The sequence below is a fragment of the Schistocerca americana genome, chromosome 3, assembly GCF_021461395.2.
Source record: "Schistocerca americana isolate TAMUIC-IGC-003095 chromosome 3, iqSchAmer2.1, whole genome shotgun sequence".
Classification (NCBI taxonomy): Eukaryota; Metazoa; Arthropoda; class Insecta; order Orthoptera; family Acrididae; genus Schistocerca; species Schistocerca americana.
Window position 1 is genome coordinate 315,332,116 of NC_060121.1, and position 16,751 is coordinate 315,348,866.

At 46.5% G+C, this 16,751-nt stretch overlaps 1 protein-coding gene across 2 annotated transcripts in view; it reads left to right on the forward strand.

Annotated features, from left to right (window-relative positions):
- LOC124605346 (collagen alpha-1(XVIII) chain-like) overlaps positions 1-16,751 on the forward strand; it is a 650,709-nt gene that overhangs the window by 501,086 nt on the left and 132,872 nt on the right. For both annotated transcript variants that reach the window (XM_047136964.1, XM_047136965.1), the window contains exons 8-9: positions 4,462-4,543; positions 11,387-11,436. In XM_047136964.1, coding sequence (XP_046992920.1) covers positions 4,462-4,543; positions 11,387-11,436 — 132 coding nt within the window. The remainder of the gene's footprint in view (positions 1-4,461; positions 4,544-11,386; positions 11,437-16,751) is intronic.

Sequence of the window (16,751 nt, forward strand, 5' to 3'; positions counted from 1 at the left end):
GCTTGAAATACACCACTGGCCATTAAAATTGCTACACCAAGAAAAAATGTAGATGATAAACAGGTATTCATTGGACAAATACATTATACTAGAACTGACATGTGATTACATTTTCGCGCAATTTGGGTGCATAGATCCTGAGAAATCAGTACCCAGAACAACCATCTCTGGCCGTAATAACGGCCGTGATACGCCTGGGCATTGAGTCAAACAGAGCTTGGATGGCGTGTACAGGTACTGCTGCCCATGCAGCTTCAACACGATACCACAGTTCATCAAGAGTAGTGACTGGCGTATTGTGACGAGCCAGTTGCTCGGCCACCATTGACCAGACGTTTTCAGTTGGTGAGAGATCAGGAGAATGTGCTGGCCAGGGCAGCAGTCGAACATTTTCTGTATCCAGAGAGGCCCATACAGGACCTGCAAATTGTGGTCGTGCATAATCCTGCTGAAATGTTGGGCTTCGCAGGGATCGAATGAAAGGTAGAGCCACGGGTCGTAACACATCTGAAATGTAACGCCCACTGTTCAAAGTGCCGTCAATGCGAACAAGAGGTGACCGAGACGTGTAACCAATGGCATCCCATACCATCACGCCGGGTGATACGCCAGTATGGCGATGACGAATACACGCTTCCAATGTGCGTTCACCGCGATGTCGCCAAACACGGATGCGATCATCATGATGCTGTAAACAGAACCTGGATTCACCCGAAAAAATGACGTTTTGCCATTCGTGCACCCAGGTTCGTCGTTGAGTACACCATCGCAGGCGCTCCTGTCTGTGATACAGCGTCAAGGGTCACCGCAGCCATGGTCTCCGAGCTGCTAGTCCATGCTGCTGCAAACTTCGTCGAACTGTTCGTGCAGATGGTTGTTGTCTTGCAAACGTCCCCATCTATTGAGTCAGGGGTCGAGACGTGGCTGCACGATCCGTTAAGGCCGTGCAGATAAGATGCCTGTCATCTCGACTGCTAGTGATGCAAGGCCGTTGGGATCCAGAACGGCGTTCCGTATTACCGTATTACCCTCCTGAACCCACCGAGTTCTGCTAACAGTCATTGGTTCTCGTCCAACGCGAGCAGCAATGTCGCGATACGATAAACCGCAATCGCGATAGGCTACAATCCGACCTTTATCAAAGTCGGAAACGTGATGGTACGCATTTCTCCTCCTTACACGAGGCATCACAACAACGTTTCACCAGGCAACGCTGGTCAACTGCTGTTTGTGTATGAGAAATCGGTTGGAAACTTTCCTCATGTCAGCACGTTGTAGGTGTCGCCACCGGCGCCAACCTTGTGTGAATGATCTGAAAAGCTAGTCATTTGCATATCACAGCATCTTCTTCCTGTCGGTTAAATTTCGCGACTGTAGCACGTCATCTTCGTGGTGTAGCAATTTTAATGGCCAGTAGTGTATGTACACTGACAACTACCATTAGTCGACGACCTGCCAAATGACCGAATAACTACCTCTTGCAGTGCGGGCTGCTGCGAGACGTTCACGAAGGGAGCCAGTGAGCTTGTGGAAGGTACCCACGAGGATGGGGAGCCAGGTCGATTCCAGTGCCGTGGCCAACTGCCCTAGATTTCTCGCCTGAGGATCATTGCAGCGAAAGGCCCGATCGAGGTGGTCCCACAGATTCTCGACTGGGTTTAAATCCGGGAGTTTGGTGGCCAGGACAGTACGGTAACCCATCATGGTGCTCTTCGAACCACACATGTACATCGCGAGCTGTGTGACACGTTGCAAACTGCGTGTGAGGGTGGACGTGGTCTCCAAGGACAGATACATACCTGCTTGTTGTGCCTTCCAGAATATCGAGATCACCCAGTAAATGCCACTAAAATATTCCCCAGACCATAACGCTCCCTCCACCTGCCCGGTCCCGTCCGAAGATTGTTGCAGGGCCCTGTAAGCCAACGTCCGATGGAGCATAAAAGGTCATTCGTCTGAAAATGGCGCCTGTCGCCAGTCATCGGAAGTCCAGTAGCGACAGTGGCGTGCAAATTCCAGTCGTCTTCGCAGATTAACTGCAGTCAGCATGGGGGCATGAACCAGGTGCCTACTGCGGGGACCACATGCAGCAACGTTCGCTGAACGGTCGTTGAGGAGACACTGTTGGTAGCCCCTTTAGTTTATGCAGGCTGTCAGTTGCTCAACAGTGCACTACAGTTGCCTCGGTGCCGGTTTTGGATATCGCCATTTTGTCATGCACAGTATACTTTAACCATGGCGGCACGGAAACAGTTTACAAACTTAGCCATTTCTGAAATGCTTTCATTCTTTCCCTGAAAGCCAATGACCATACCGTTTAGAACGCCAGATAAATCGCTGTTTGCACATTAGAACAATGACTGGTGCCTACTGAGTCGGCAAATGATGGTTGAAGTGATCACTGTAGCAAATATCTACTGATACCAGTATTACTAAAAAATGGTTCAAATGGCTCTGAGCACTATGGGACTTAACATCTGAGGTCATCAGTCCCCTAGGACTTAGAACTACACTACTGGCCATTAAAATTGCTACACCAAGAAGAAATGCAGATGATAAACGGTTATTCATTGGACAGATATATTATACTAGAACTGACATGTGATTACATTTTCACGTAATATGCGTGCATACATCCTGATACATCAGTACCCAGAACAACCACATCTGGCCGTAATGACGGCCTTGATACGCCTGGGCATTGAGTCAAACAGAGCTTGGATGGCGTGTACAGGTACAGTTGCCCATGCAGCTTCAACACGATACCACAGTTCATCAAGAGTAGTGACTGGCGTATTGTGACTAGCCAGTTGCTCGGCCACTATTGACCAGACCTTTTCAACTGGTGAGAGATCTGGAGAATGTGCTGGCCAGGGCAGCAGTCGAACATTTTCTGTATCCACAAAGGCCCGTACAGGACCTGCAACATGCGGTGATACGACAGTATGGCGATGACGAATACACGCTTCCAATCTGCATTCACCGCAATGTCGCCAAACACGGATGCGACGATCATGATGCTGTAAACAGAACCTGGATTCATCCGAAAAAATGACGTTTTGCCATTCGTGCACCCAGGTTCGTCGTTGAGTACACCATCGCAGGCGTTCCTGTCTGTGATGCAGCGTCAAGGGTAACCGCAGCCATGGCCTCCGAGCTGATAGTCCATGCTGCTGCAAACGTCGTCGAACTGTTCGTGCAGATGGTTGTTGCCTTGCAAACGTCCCCATCTGTTGACTCAGGGATCGAGAAGTGGCTGCACGATCAGTTACAGCCATGGGGATAAGATGCCTGTCATCTCGACTGCTAGTGATACGAGGCCGTTGGGATCCAGCACGGCGTTCCGTATTACCCTCATGAACCCACCGATTCCCATATTCTGATAAGTCATTGGATCTCGACCAACGCTAGCAGCGATGTCGCGATACGATAAACCGCAATCGCGATAGGCTACAATCCGACCTTTATCAAAGTCGGAAACGTGACGGTAAGCATTTCTCCTCCTTACACGAGGCATCACAACAACGTTTAACCAGGCAACGCCGGTCAGCTGCTGTTTGTACATGAGAAATCGGTTGGAAACTTTCCTCGCGTCAGCAGGTTGTAGGTGTCGCCACCGGCGCCTACCTTGTGTGAATGCTCTGAAAAGATAATCATTTGAATATCATCGCAACTTCTTCCTCTCGGTTAAATTTCGCGTCTGTAGCACATCTTCGTGGTGTAGAAATTTTAATGGCCAGTAGTGTTCTTAAACCCAGCTAACGTAAGAACATCACACACATCCATGCCCGAGGCAGGATTCGAACCTGCGACCGTAGCGGTCGCGCGGTCCCAGACTGAAGCGCCGAGAACCGCTCGGCCACAGCGGCCGGCACCAGTACTGCTGTTCCCTGTTTTGATCACAACCGAGGTAGATTCTTCATTCACGTCGGTCAGGGGCTTGACGTAGTAAAACGCTGGAACTGGTTGCCAAATAAAATAAGGTTGGAAATTTGACGACTGGAAGGTTTTAATTTGACATTTTTTATCGAACAGCAGAGTCCCACAACCATCTCTAAAAAGATGGACATACAGAGAAATGACTGCATTGTTTTCCGCGTCCCCCGTCACATTTTATACATCCTCCATTATCAGTGATAGCCTGCGAGTGCTTATTGCAGTTTGATGCCGAACGCAGGAGGTAGTCGCATTAATGTGGCTAGACTGTTATATACAGTTGGAAGCACTCATACAGCTCTCCACTGGCGCTGTACACACACTTTGTGGCGATGCATTTTAATTCGCTTGGTCCAGACCAGCACTTCATAAGAATGAAATGATGTTAACTACAGGACACACTATACATACGATTCTATCTCAGCTGCCAACAACATAAATGTTCCACAAGCCTCTGGTGGCTATCTACACTACTTAGCGATCTGCGTACTAGCAGTGACTGACGATTATTTCGTTTTGCTTCAGGAGGGCGACGACTGGGACAATGACGAGGCCAGTACAGGCGGCCCGCCGTTCATCACGCCGCCTCCCCCGCCGGCAATACTGGGTGAGTACTCCAGCCTGGCGAGACAGAATATGGGGCTCCATTTTAAACGTGCAGCAATTGCACACGGTGGTATTCCCTCCCTCAGAAGAGGTTACCGTTTACAGCATATGCCAAGGGCATGACAGCCATGCACAATGCAATTCCAGCCAGACCAGTGTGTACCAGCGGCTTAGCGCATACACTACACAGGCCAGCCCAGTTGGCATGCCGAGCCGTGGAATTGTGCACAATCTTGCGGACCAGCCCGGCCTCCTTCAGGCACCTTGCCATCCCCCCACTACCCCAGCCCACCGAGTTGCAACCTAAGCTTTTACTCGCCAGGCCAGCATGCCGCCTACGTTGCACGCGATTCCGCATCCGTCAGCGAAGTCTAGGACACTGGCTGACAAAAAAACGTGAAGCATCCAGATGGGGAGGAGGAAATGAAATGAAACTTCACAGGTTGAGAGAGTTGTTATTTGTTTCTGCTGTGGTCTTCAGTCCGAAGACTGGTTCGATGCAGATCTAGATGCTAGTCTACCCTGTACAAGCCTCTTCATTCTTCTGTAGCACATTTCAAAAGCTTCTACTCCCTTTTAACAGCCATGTTTCACTTCCATACATGGCTACACTCCATACAATTACTTTCTGAAAAGACTTCCTAGTACTTAAATCTGTATTCGTTGTTAGCAAATTTCTGTTTTTCAGAAATACAATTCTTTCCATTGCCAGTCTACATTTTATATCCTCTCTACTTCGTCCATCATCAGTTACTCTACTGCTCAGCCGCTAGGGATTAGCCGAGCGGTGAACGGCGCTGCAGTCATGGACTGTGTGGCTGATCCCGGCGAAGGTTCGAGTCCTCCCTCGGGCATGGGTGTGTGTGTTTGTCCTTAGGATAGTTTAGGTTAAGTAGTGTGTAAGCTTAGGGACTGATGACCTTAGCAGCTAAGTCCCATAAGATTTCACATACATTTGAACATTTTTTCTACTGCTCAAATAACAAAACTCATCTACTACTTTAAATGCCTCGTTTCCTAATATAAGTCCTTCAACATCGCCTAATTTGAATCGACTACATTCCATTATCCTTATTTTGCTTATATCCTCCTTTCAAGACAATGTCCATCACGTTTAACAGCTCTTCCTAGTCCTTAAAGTGTCATCAACAAATTGCAAAGTTTTTATCTCTTCTCCCTGAACTTTAATTCCTACTCTAAACTTTTCTTTTATTTGCTTTACTGCTTGCTCATGGTACAAGCTGAACAACATCGGGGATAGGCTACAACCCTGCCTCACTCCCTCGTCAACCACCGTTTCCCTTTCACGCCCCTCGACATTTATAACAGCCGTCTGGTTACTGTACAAGTTGTACATAGCCTTTCGCTTCCTATACTTTACCACTGCTACCTTCAGAATTTCAAAGAGATTTTTCCACCCAACTTTGTCAAAAGCTTTCTCTAAGTCTATAAATACTATAAACCTATATTTTCCATTCCTTAATCTATCTTCTAATAGAAGTCGTCGGGTCAGTATTGGCTCGTGTGTTCCTACATTTCTCCGGTATCCAAACTGGTCTTCCCCGAGATCGGTTTCCACCAGTTTTTCCATTCTTCCATGAAGAATTCGTCTTAGTATTTTGCAGTCATGGCTTACTAAGCTTATAGTTCGGTAACTTCGCAACAGCACCTGCTTTCTTTGTGATTGGAATAATTAAATTCTTCTTGAAGTCTTAAAGTATTTCGACTGTCTCATACATCTTGCACACCTTGAAGAGGTATGTCATGTTATTTCGGTGACTACAAAATCGAGTCACCTTTACAAACATCTTGGTAGGATGAGCTCACTTATGACGTGGCCCCCATAAAACCTTTCCTCAAGCAAGCATGCCCACAATTGTTGTAACTGGTCCTTGATATTCCGGTTACGACACGGGAACAAAGTTGAGCAAGTTGGACGCACACATTGGTTGAGGACGGATCTGGGGATATTGCTGGCAACGCAACTACCTCAAAGTAGCGCATATAGTTCGTAGAGGTGCGTCCCGTGTGTGAACAATCATTGCCCTGTTGAGAGATGACGTCACGATGCTGTCGCATGAGATGTAACACACGAGGACGCAGAATGTCAGTGACGTATCCCCGTAGCACAAATTTAATGTTACTATTATTATTATCCTTGCACCTGAAAGCACAACACGTTAATTACCATGGGCTATCTGTCATACACTACTGGCCATTAAAATTGCTACACCAAGAATATATGCAGATGATAAACGGGTATTCATTGGACAAATATATTACACTACAACTGACATGTGATTACATTTTCACGCAATCCTGTGAAATCAGTACCCAGAATAACCACCTCTGGCCGTAATAACGGCCTTGATACGCCTGGGCATTGAGTCAAACAGAGCTTGGATGGCGTGTACATGTACAGCCGCCCATGCAGCTTCAACACGATGCCACAGTTCATCAAGAGTAGTGACTGGCGTATTGTGACGAGCCAGTTGCTCGACCACCATTGACCAGACGTTTTCAATTGGTGAGAAATCTGGAGAATGTGCTGGCCACTGTTCAAAGTGCCGTCATTGTGAACAAGAGGTGACCGAGACGTGAAACCATTGGCAGCCCATACCATCACGCCGGGTGATACGCCAGTACGGCGATGACGAATACACGCTTCCAATGTGCGTTCACCGCGATGTCGCCAAACACGGATGCCACCATCATGATGCTGTAAACAGAACCTGGATTCGTCCATTCGTGCACCCATGTTCATCGTTGAGTACACCATCGCAGGCGCTCCTGTCTGTGATGCAGCGGCAAGGGGAACCGCATCCATGGTCTCCGAGCTGATAGTCTATGCTGCTGCAAACGTCGTCGAACTGTTCGTGCAGATTGTTATTGTCTTGCAAACGTCCCCATCTGTTGACTCAGCCATGCGGATAAGATGCCTGTCATCTCGACTGCTAGTGATACGAGGCCGTTGGGATCCAGCACGGCGTTCATTATTACCCTCCTGAATTCACCGATTCCATATTCTGCTAACAGTCATTGGATCTCGACCATCGCGAGCAGCAATGTCGCGATACTATAAACCGCAGGTACGATAGGCTACAATCCGACCTTTATCAAAGTCGAAAACGTGATGGTACGCATTTCTCCTCCTTACACGAGGCATCACAACAACGTTTCACCACGCAACGCTGGTCAACTGCTGTTTGTGTATGAGAAATCGGTTAAAAACTTTCCTCATGTCAGCACGTTGTAGGTGTCACCACCGGTGCCAACCTTGTGTGAATGCTCTGAAAAGCTAATCATTAGCATATCACAACATCTTCTTCCTGTCGGTTAAATTTCGCGTCTGTAGCACGTCATCGTCGTGGTGTAGCAATTTTAATGGCCAGTAGTGTATATCTGTACAGAGTGGTTACAATTAAGCTTTCGCTATTTGAGCCAGTGTCGACAGGAACTATTTACAGTATGGGTTACCCAACGTTACAGGAATTATGTGAAGCTGTGCGGTACGATATTTACCGTTAGTAGTGTTAGCGTCGTGACTTGCCGTTAGGCGACGTTACTGGCACGGTGACGCAGGGCTAAAACACAATCATCAGTGTGCATTATACGCTGACGGGAAAAAACTGCCACCCCAAGAAAGAGCTGTGCGACATTATCGAAAGTTGGTAGGCGTGCTTCTACATCTGAGAGATAATGTCTGTTCAAATTTCGCGCCAGTGGAGGCCAATCAGCTGCTGATAGTGCCTGCACACGCTGTACATGGTACGGAAACAACTGGTTCTCCCGTAGCACTCTCCATACAGTGACGTGGTCAATGTTACCTTGTACAGCAGCAACTTCTCTGACGCTGACATTAGGGTTATCGTCAACTGCACGAAGTATTGCCTCGTCCATTGCAGGTGTCCTCGTCATTCTAGGTCTTCCCCAGTCGCGAGTCATAGGCTAGAATGTTCCGTGCTCCCTAAGACGCCGATCAATTGCTTCGAACGTCTTCCTGTCGGGACACCTTCGTTCTGGAAATCTGTCTCGATACAAACGTGCCGCGCCACGGCTATTGCCCCGTGCTGTTGATGCTACGTACTGATGTGCTTGATGCTAGTACTGTAGAGCAATGAGTCGCATGTCAGCACAAGCACCGAAGTCAACATTACCTTCCTTCAATTGGGCCAACTGGCGGTGAATCGAGGAAGTACAGTACATACTGACGAAACTAAAATGAGCTCTTACATGGAAATTAAGCGTTTCCGGACACATGTCCACGCAACATCTTTTCTTTATTTGTGTGTGAGGAATGTTTCCTGAAAGTTTGGCCGTACCTTTTTGTAACACCCTGTAGTTCGTAGGAAATTTATGCTCTTTATTTTCATAAATAGTTAACTCTGCCGAAAATTGTCATTTCTGAATTGTAATCGTAAAACTCAAAGAAGTCCCACTCGACTTGTTTTTTATTCATTTTAGACCGGTTTCTGAAATTGTGGTGGGATTTTGAAAATTCGTATTCATTAGCACTCTCGAAAACATAAAAAGCTTGTCAAAAACTTCTGCAAAACAGTCCACTAAGAATCGCCAGTTGACTGGACGAGCCTTAAAGCCAAGGGCACCGTCTGTGCCTAACTGCAGCAGCTGCTGCGGACACCGCCAGAGACAGTGCCGTGTGAGGCTCTGTGTCGCCCTATACAGAGCTTTAGTAGGCTCCAATAGGCAACGCCTCTCGCAAGGACTCCGGAATAAGCACCGTCTAGTCACGCCAGTGTTGTGTCTACCTTGACTGACGTTCATACTCTAGTTTACCACACGTTTCGGGCTCTGCTCATCAGACCTCGGATTTCTGACTGATTACACTACGGACAGGTTGATGTGCTCTGGCGTTTGATCTCTGGCTGTGGGCACAGTCTCTGATGTGGTTTTGTATACACACTGTCCGTCCAAAAAGTTCCGAGACTGGTTTTATTCCTGGCATATAAGCAATGTCAGCACAGCATCTACGTTGGCAGCTTGAACTAATAACTGCAAACTACAGATGTTCATTCGACCAGTTAGCAGGCAGTGTTAATCTGTGGACGTGCGACCGTAGTGTGCCAGTATTGTGTCACGAATCGCAATGGAGCAACGAACTGATCATTTCTTAGTCAAGTGTTCGAGACACTCATCAGAATGTTTTCAAGAATGTAAAAATGTGTGCAAAGTTTGTGTCCTACGCCTGGCTCCCGAACATAAGCAACAAGGCGTAGGCACCTGTTGCGTCTTTATTGAAATGAAAAACGCGGACAGTCCTTTTCTGAAAAGAGTTACGGGACTTGGTGTTACAATACGAACCTACCACTAAACGATAAAAATGCAGAATGGTTCTCTGATGTTCACCAAGTTCGAAGAATGTGCGACTGTGTTTTGCGAGTTGAACAATATCTCAGAGAAGAAGTTTTTCCTGACAGTTTCACATGGTTATATTAACGTTCTGTGCGTTGTTCTCGGGCGGAGTGAGACATTATACACACATCAAAAAATGTTTTGTATCACTCCGGTACTCAGAACTCCTGAAGACAGACGTTGGCTGTGGATGTTCTGTCACAGACAAAAGTCCCTTTGATTGTTCAGAGATGTCACTAAACTCGCCCGAAGTTGTAAACAATCATGCATGAACAGCGCCTATTAGACGGAGGGGGTCAGACAGCCGATCAGTTACACTCATTTCACCAGGAAGAAGGTACACTGCTCGCGTTGTCTGTAGTTCAACTATGCATAGACGGTCAATACCGCGGTTCGATCGCGTCCGCATTGTTACTTTGTGCTAGGAAGGGCTCTCAACAAGGGGAGTGTACAGGCGTCCCGGAGGAAACCAAAGCGATGTTGTTCGGACATGGAGGAGATACAAAGAGACTGGAACTGTCGACTGCATGCCTCGCTCAGGCCGACCTAAGGGCTACTGCTGCACTGGATGACCCCTACCTACGTATTATGGCTCGGAGGAAACTGTGAGTAATAGGTGCATGATGCGCAACTTCACTCCAGACGTCCATGGCGAAGTCCATCTTTGCAACCACGACACCATGCAGCGCGGTACAGATGGGCCCAACAACATGCCGAATGGACCGCTTAGGATTGGCATCACGTTCTCTTCACCCATGAGTGTCACATATGCCTTCAACCAGACGATCGTCGGATTTCCTTCAGAATAACGACATCGCTCGACTAGAATGGCCAGCATGTTCTCCGGACATGAACCCTATGGAACATGCGTGGGATAGATAGAAAAGGGCTGTTTATGGACGACGTGACCCACCAACCACTCTGAGGGCTCTACGTCGAATCGCCGTTGAGGAGTGGGACAATCTGGACCAACAGTGCGTTGATGAACTTGTGGATAGTATGCCACGACGAATACAGGTATGTATCAACGCAAGAGGACGTGCTACTGGGCATTAGAAGTACCGGTGTGTACAGCAATCTGGACCATTACCTCTGAAGGTCTCGCGGCATGGTGAAACAACATGCAATGTGTGGTTTTCATGATCAATAAAAAGTTTATACTGATCTCTGTTCCAGTTTTCTGTACAGGTTCCGGAACTCCCGGAACCGAAGTGACGTAAAACTAATTTTGATGTGTGTATTTACAGACGGAAATTCGTTTTTTTTTGTTTTTTTTTTCAGCTGAATAACTGAAAGTGTTGTAGAAATATGTATCTGTCTACTTAGTTTCTAACTTACCAGAAACTCCTTTACAGCTATGACTGTTAAATGTACCTGTCCAACGTTTCCATTATTTAATGAAAAAATTGTATCAAACTTACTCTTGAGTTTAGAAAAAAACTCAATTTTAGTCAATCGGTTTATGTTTCAGAGATTCCGATTCCGGGACCGAAAGGAGAAAAAGGCGATGCTGGCCCTCCGGTGAGTACATCAAAGCTTACAGAAGAATGAAATTTTCATCGAAAGTGCAGTCGCCCTGTTTTTTGGTGTATCATCGAAGGTGGTCTTCCCAGCTTTGCTGTGTAGTACATAATCGAGGAATATATTTTCATAGTTTTTATTCATTACAGTTCCAACTGCTAGAAAGACTGTTTTTTGAAAGCATAGTAAAAGAAATAATTAACTTTTGGGTTTATAAGACGACCTCCTGGTGTGCTACGTTACGACGAGATTGCCTCTCTCCATTCCAAGAAGTTAACGACGTATTTATTTCATTTACTGATAGTTTTAGGAAGCGGATAATGACATGTTCGATTAACAATAGTGGCTGTTACCTGATCAAAGATCAAAACACTGCTGATTTGGTTTTTGAACCGTAGGGGCATTGTGCATAAAATGACAAGGCCTCATCTCAAACAGCCAGTTCCGTCGCGGAATTTTTGACCTCAAAAGGCACTCCTGTTGTTCCAAAGCCTCCTGTTCAACTGATTTGGGTCCTTGTGACTTTCCTTTTCCAGAAATTGAAAACTGTCTTAAAAGAAAGTCATTTTGGGGCTCTGGAGGAAATTCAAAATAATGTGACCGACATACTTAAAGGTCCTAAAAGCTGAAGGCTTTCAGCGCTTCTACCAACACTGCGAACAATGATTCTGCCGGTGTGTAGCTCTCGAAGGGAACTACTTTGAATGGGACAATATTGTTGTTTGAAAAAAATAAAAACTTTGTTAGATAAAAAATCAGCTCTATTACCTTTCTCATATATTTCTTGTCTGCCAGCAAGAGACGTCGACGTGGAAACAGAAGCTATCGTTTTAGGAGGTGCCCATAGCCAGATCGTGAGTGAAGTTGCCCTATTTTTTGGTATATCACCGAGGACTTTCTGAAATGTCTATAAAGCATGATGGAATGAATCACGTAACATGGCGTAAGAACAGTGGTCGCAGAAAGATTCTAACCGACTTGGAACGGCATTTGGTTTCAGTTCCTGCGCTGATTGCTGCTGTCACTAAACGAATGCAGGTTAATGTCAACCAATTTTTGGGCCAACATTGCAGAGGTAACTACATAATATGGACATTTGGGGTTGGTTTTCTCGCAAAAGGCCATTGCTCACAACGGCGCTTAAAGCTACCGATCTTCAGGACGCCAAACAACATAGAAACTGGACAGTAGGTGATTGGAGACGTATAGTGTGGTGCGACGAGCTGCAGTTTGGCCCTCATCAAATGACCCAAGGCGTCGAGTCCTTCGACGGTCTAATGAGGCATACAACCTGAAGTGCGACGAGGGAGTGGTTCAGTCCGGGGCTGGTTCCGTGACGTTTCAGGGATACATTTCCTACATTCAGGTTAGCGTGAACATGAACTACAATGAATTAATTTCCTTTATTTCACGTCTATGGTCACAAACGTTTTTGTCATCACACTACCGGTTTCGGTCTCTGATGACCATCTTCAGATCTGTTTTATAAAAACACGTCCTAATATACTGGAGCTGTAGTGGCATCGTCAAATGTTAAACACAAAATCAGCCTCAGTATCTTCAAATACCAGGTGATCAAAAATTCAGTATAAATTTGAAAACTGAATAAATCACGGAATAATGTAGATAGAGAGGTGCAAATTGACGCGCATGCTTGGAATGACATGGGGTTTTATTAGAACCGAAAAAATACAAACGTTCAAAAATTGTCCGACAGATGGCGCTTCATCTTATCAGAATTGCAATAATTAGCATAACAAAGTAAGACCAAGCAAATATGATGTTCTTCACAGGAAATGCTCAATATGTCCACCATCATTCCTCAACAATAGCTGTAGTCGAGGAATAATGTTGTGAACAGCACTGTAAAGCATGTCCGGAGTTATGGTGAGGCATTGGCGTCGGATGTTGTCTTTCAGCACCCCTAGAGATGTCGGTCGATCACGATACACTTGCGACTTCAGGTAACCCCAAAGTCAATAATCGCACGGACTGAGGTCTGGGGACCTGGGAGGCCAAGCATGACGAAAGTGGCGGCTGAGCACACGATCACCACCAAACGACGCGCGCTAGAGATCTTTCTCTATGGGGTACTTTTTTGGTTCTAATAAAACCCCATGTCATTCCAAGCATGTGTGTCAATTTTTACCTCTCTATCTACATTATTCCGTGGTTTATTAAGTTTTCAAATTTATACTGACTTTTTGATCAAAAAAAATGGTTCAAATGGCTCTGAGCACTATGGGACTCAACTGCTGAGGTCATTAGTCCCCTAGAACTTAGAACTAGTTAAACCTAACTAACCTAAGGACATCACAAACATCCATGCCCGAGGCAGGATTCGAACCTGCGACCGTAGCGGTCTTGCGGTTCCAGACTGCAGCGCCTTTAACCGCACGGCCACTTCGGCCGGCGGACTTTTTGATCACCCGGTATATATACGAGGGTTGGAACTTTAAAAGTGGCAACTATTTATTTACAGCTCGTAAAAAATAGATAAGTGTTTCAAAGTTTTACTGACCTTCATAGTAGTCACCAGCATTGTGTGTAACCCGTTGCCAGCAATGTGGAAGTCGAAGGATACTCTTAGCAGTGCCAGTTGTGTTGACAGTTCCAGCGGAGCGGTCTATTGTCCGACGAAATTGTTGCAGTTCTGAAGCGAATGCCGTGAAGTGTTTCCTCCAGTTTAGAAATCGAGTTGAACTTACGAGGGCTTAAGTCATGGGAGTGCAGTAGGTGGTACAGCACTTACTAGCTCCATCAGTCAAACAAATCAGTAATAGCTTGCACTGTACGTGCTTGGGTATTGTCCTGCAAAATGGTGGTCAGGTCCTGCAGAAAGTGTCGTCACTTCTGTGTCTATGCTGTTCATGTTTGTAACACAACCTACGATCAGCTTGTGACCATAGACGTGATGTATAGGAAATTTGTTCTACACTTGGGTCACTGTTCAATTCGCGACCATGTCGCATCTTGATGAACTATAATGTTCATTCCAACATTCTCATGAGGGTGCTGTGGACACTCCCGTCTTCCAAGATGACAAAAGCCTTATCCACAGAGCTACAAGCATATGTCCTGGTTTGACGAACACTATCGCACCTCGACTGGCCCACTAAATCTCCGGTTCTTAATCCCATTGAAAAGTCTGCGACTATTTGGAAGAACGGGTGAAACATATCACTCGAGTTGAACTTCCTGGTAGATTAAAACTGCATGCCGCACCGAGACTCGAACTCGGGACCTTTGCCTTTCGCGGGCAAGTGCTCTGCCAAGTGAGCTACCCAAGCACGACTCAAACCCCGTCCTCACAGCCTTACTTCTGCCAGTATCGCAGGAGAGCTTCTGTAAAGTTTGGAAGGTAGGAGACGAGATACTGGCAGAAGTAAGGCTGTGAGGACGGGGTTTGAGTCGTGCTTGGGTAGCTCAGTTGGCAGAGGACTTGCCCGCGAAAGGCAAAGGTCCCGAGTCCGAGTCTCGGTCCGGCACACAGTTTTAATCTGCCAGAAAGTTTCATATCAGTGCACACTCCGCTGCAGAGTGAAAATCTCATTCTGATATCACTCGAGTTCTCCACACTTTTAAAGCTGTCCGGAATTTCATCATCAGTTGGCTATGACATAGCTGAGAAACCTTGTCTACTCTCTTCCTCAACGAATTTCAGGCGTCATCAGAGACAGATGTTATGTTACACGTTACTGACTTTACGTCTTCTAGTGGTGACTAATCTAATGTCCTGTGGGCTTCGATATCGTTTACGAGAACAGCTGCTTCAAGTCGAGGGTGTTGTCTCCGACACCTACAAGTGAGTCTGGTGTCTACACATGGCGTAGACACGCCGGGTATGTTTGTATTTAAACATTTCCAACCACGTCAGCGACGACGTGTGATTGCATTGCACTTGTTCTGTACACAATAGCGCTTGCAGTCTTGGAGGAGTGGTGGTGGCGTTAAAACGCCAGTCAGTCAGTTATCTCAACAAGCAGTCACGTGTTTAGTGTCGTGTGTCCGTATTGTTATACACAAACAGCAAAAATGAACGGAACCATTACTGTTCGTATAATTTTAAATGTTATGATATACAAGTTCAAAAAAAAAATGGTTCAAATGGCTCTGAGCACTATGGGACTCAACTGCTGAGGTCATTAGTCCCCTAGAACTTAGAACTAGTTAAACCTAACTAACCTAAGGACATCACAAACATCCATGCCCGAGGTAGGATTCGAACCTGCGACCGTAGCGGTCTTGTGGTTCCAGACTGCAGCGCCTTTAACCGCACGGCCACTTCGGCCGGCGATATACAAGCTAAAATACTCTGAAGAGCGAAAGAAACTGGTACTGATACATCTGCCTAATATCGTGTGGGGCCACCACGAGCATGCAGAAGTGCCGCAGACGACTAATGTCTGAAGTAGTGCTGGAGGGAATTGACATCATGAATCCTGCAGGGCTCTCCATAAATCCGTAAGAGTACGATGGGGTGGAGATGTCTTCCGAACAACACGTTGAAAGACGTCCCGGGCATGCACAATAATGTCTGTTTCCGGGGGGGGGGGGGGGGTGGCCAGCGGAAGTGTTTAAACTCAGAAGAGTGTTCTTGGAGCCACTCTGTAGCAACTCTGGACGTGTGGGTGTCGCATTGTCCTGCTGGAATTGCCCAAGTCCGTCGGAATGCACAATGGACATGAATGGATGCAGGTGATCAGACAGGATGCTTACATACGTGTCACCTGTCACAGTCGTTTCTAGACGTATCATGGGTGCTATATCACTTCAAGTGCACACGTCCCACACCATTACAGAGCCTCCACCGGCTTGAACACTCCACTGCAGACATGCAGGGGCCGTGGATTCATGAGGTTGTCTTCATACCTATACCCGTACGCGTTCATCCGCACGATACAATTTTAAACGAGACTCGTCCCACCAGGCAACATGTTTCCAATCATCAACAGTCCAATGTCGGTGTTGAGGGGCCCGGGCGAGGAGTAATGCTTTGTGTCGTGCAGTCATCAAGGATACAAGATTGGGCTTTCAGCTCCGAAAGCCAATGTCGTTGATGTTACGTTGATTGGTTCGCACGCTGACACCTGTTGAAGGCTCAGCATTCAAATCTGTAGCAATTTGCGGAAGGGTTGCACTTCTGTCACGCTGAATGATTCTCTTCAGTCGTCGTTGGTACCGTTCTTTTAGGATCTCAAATGGTTCAAATAGCTCTGAGCACTGTGGGACTTAACTTCTGAGGTCATCAGTCCCCTTGAACTTAGAACTACGTAAACCTAACTAACCTAAGGATATCACACACATCCATGCCC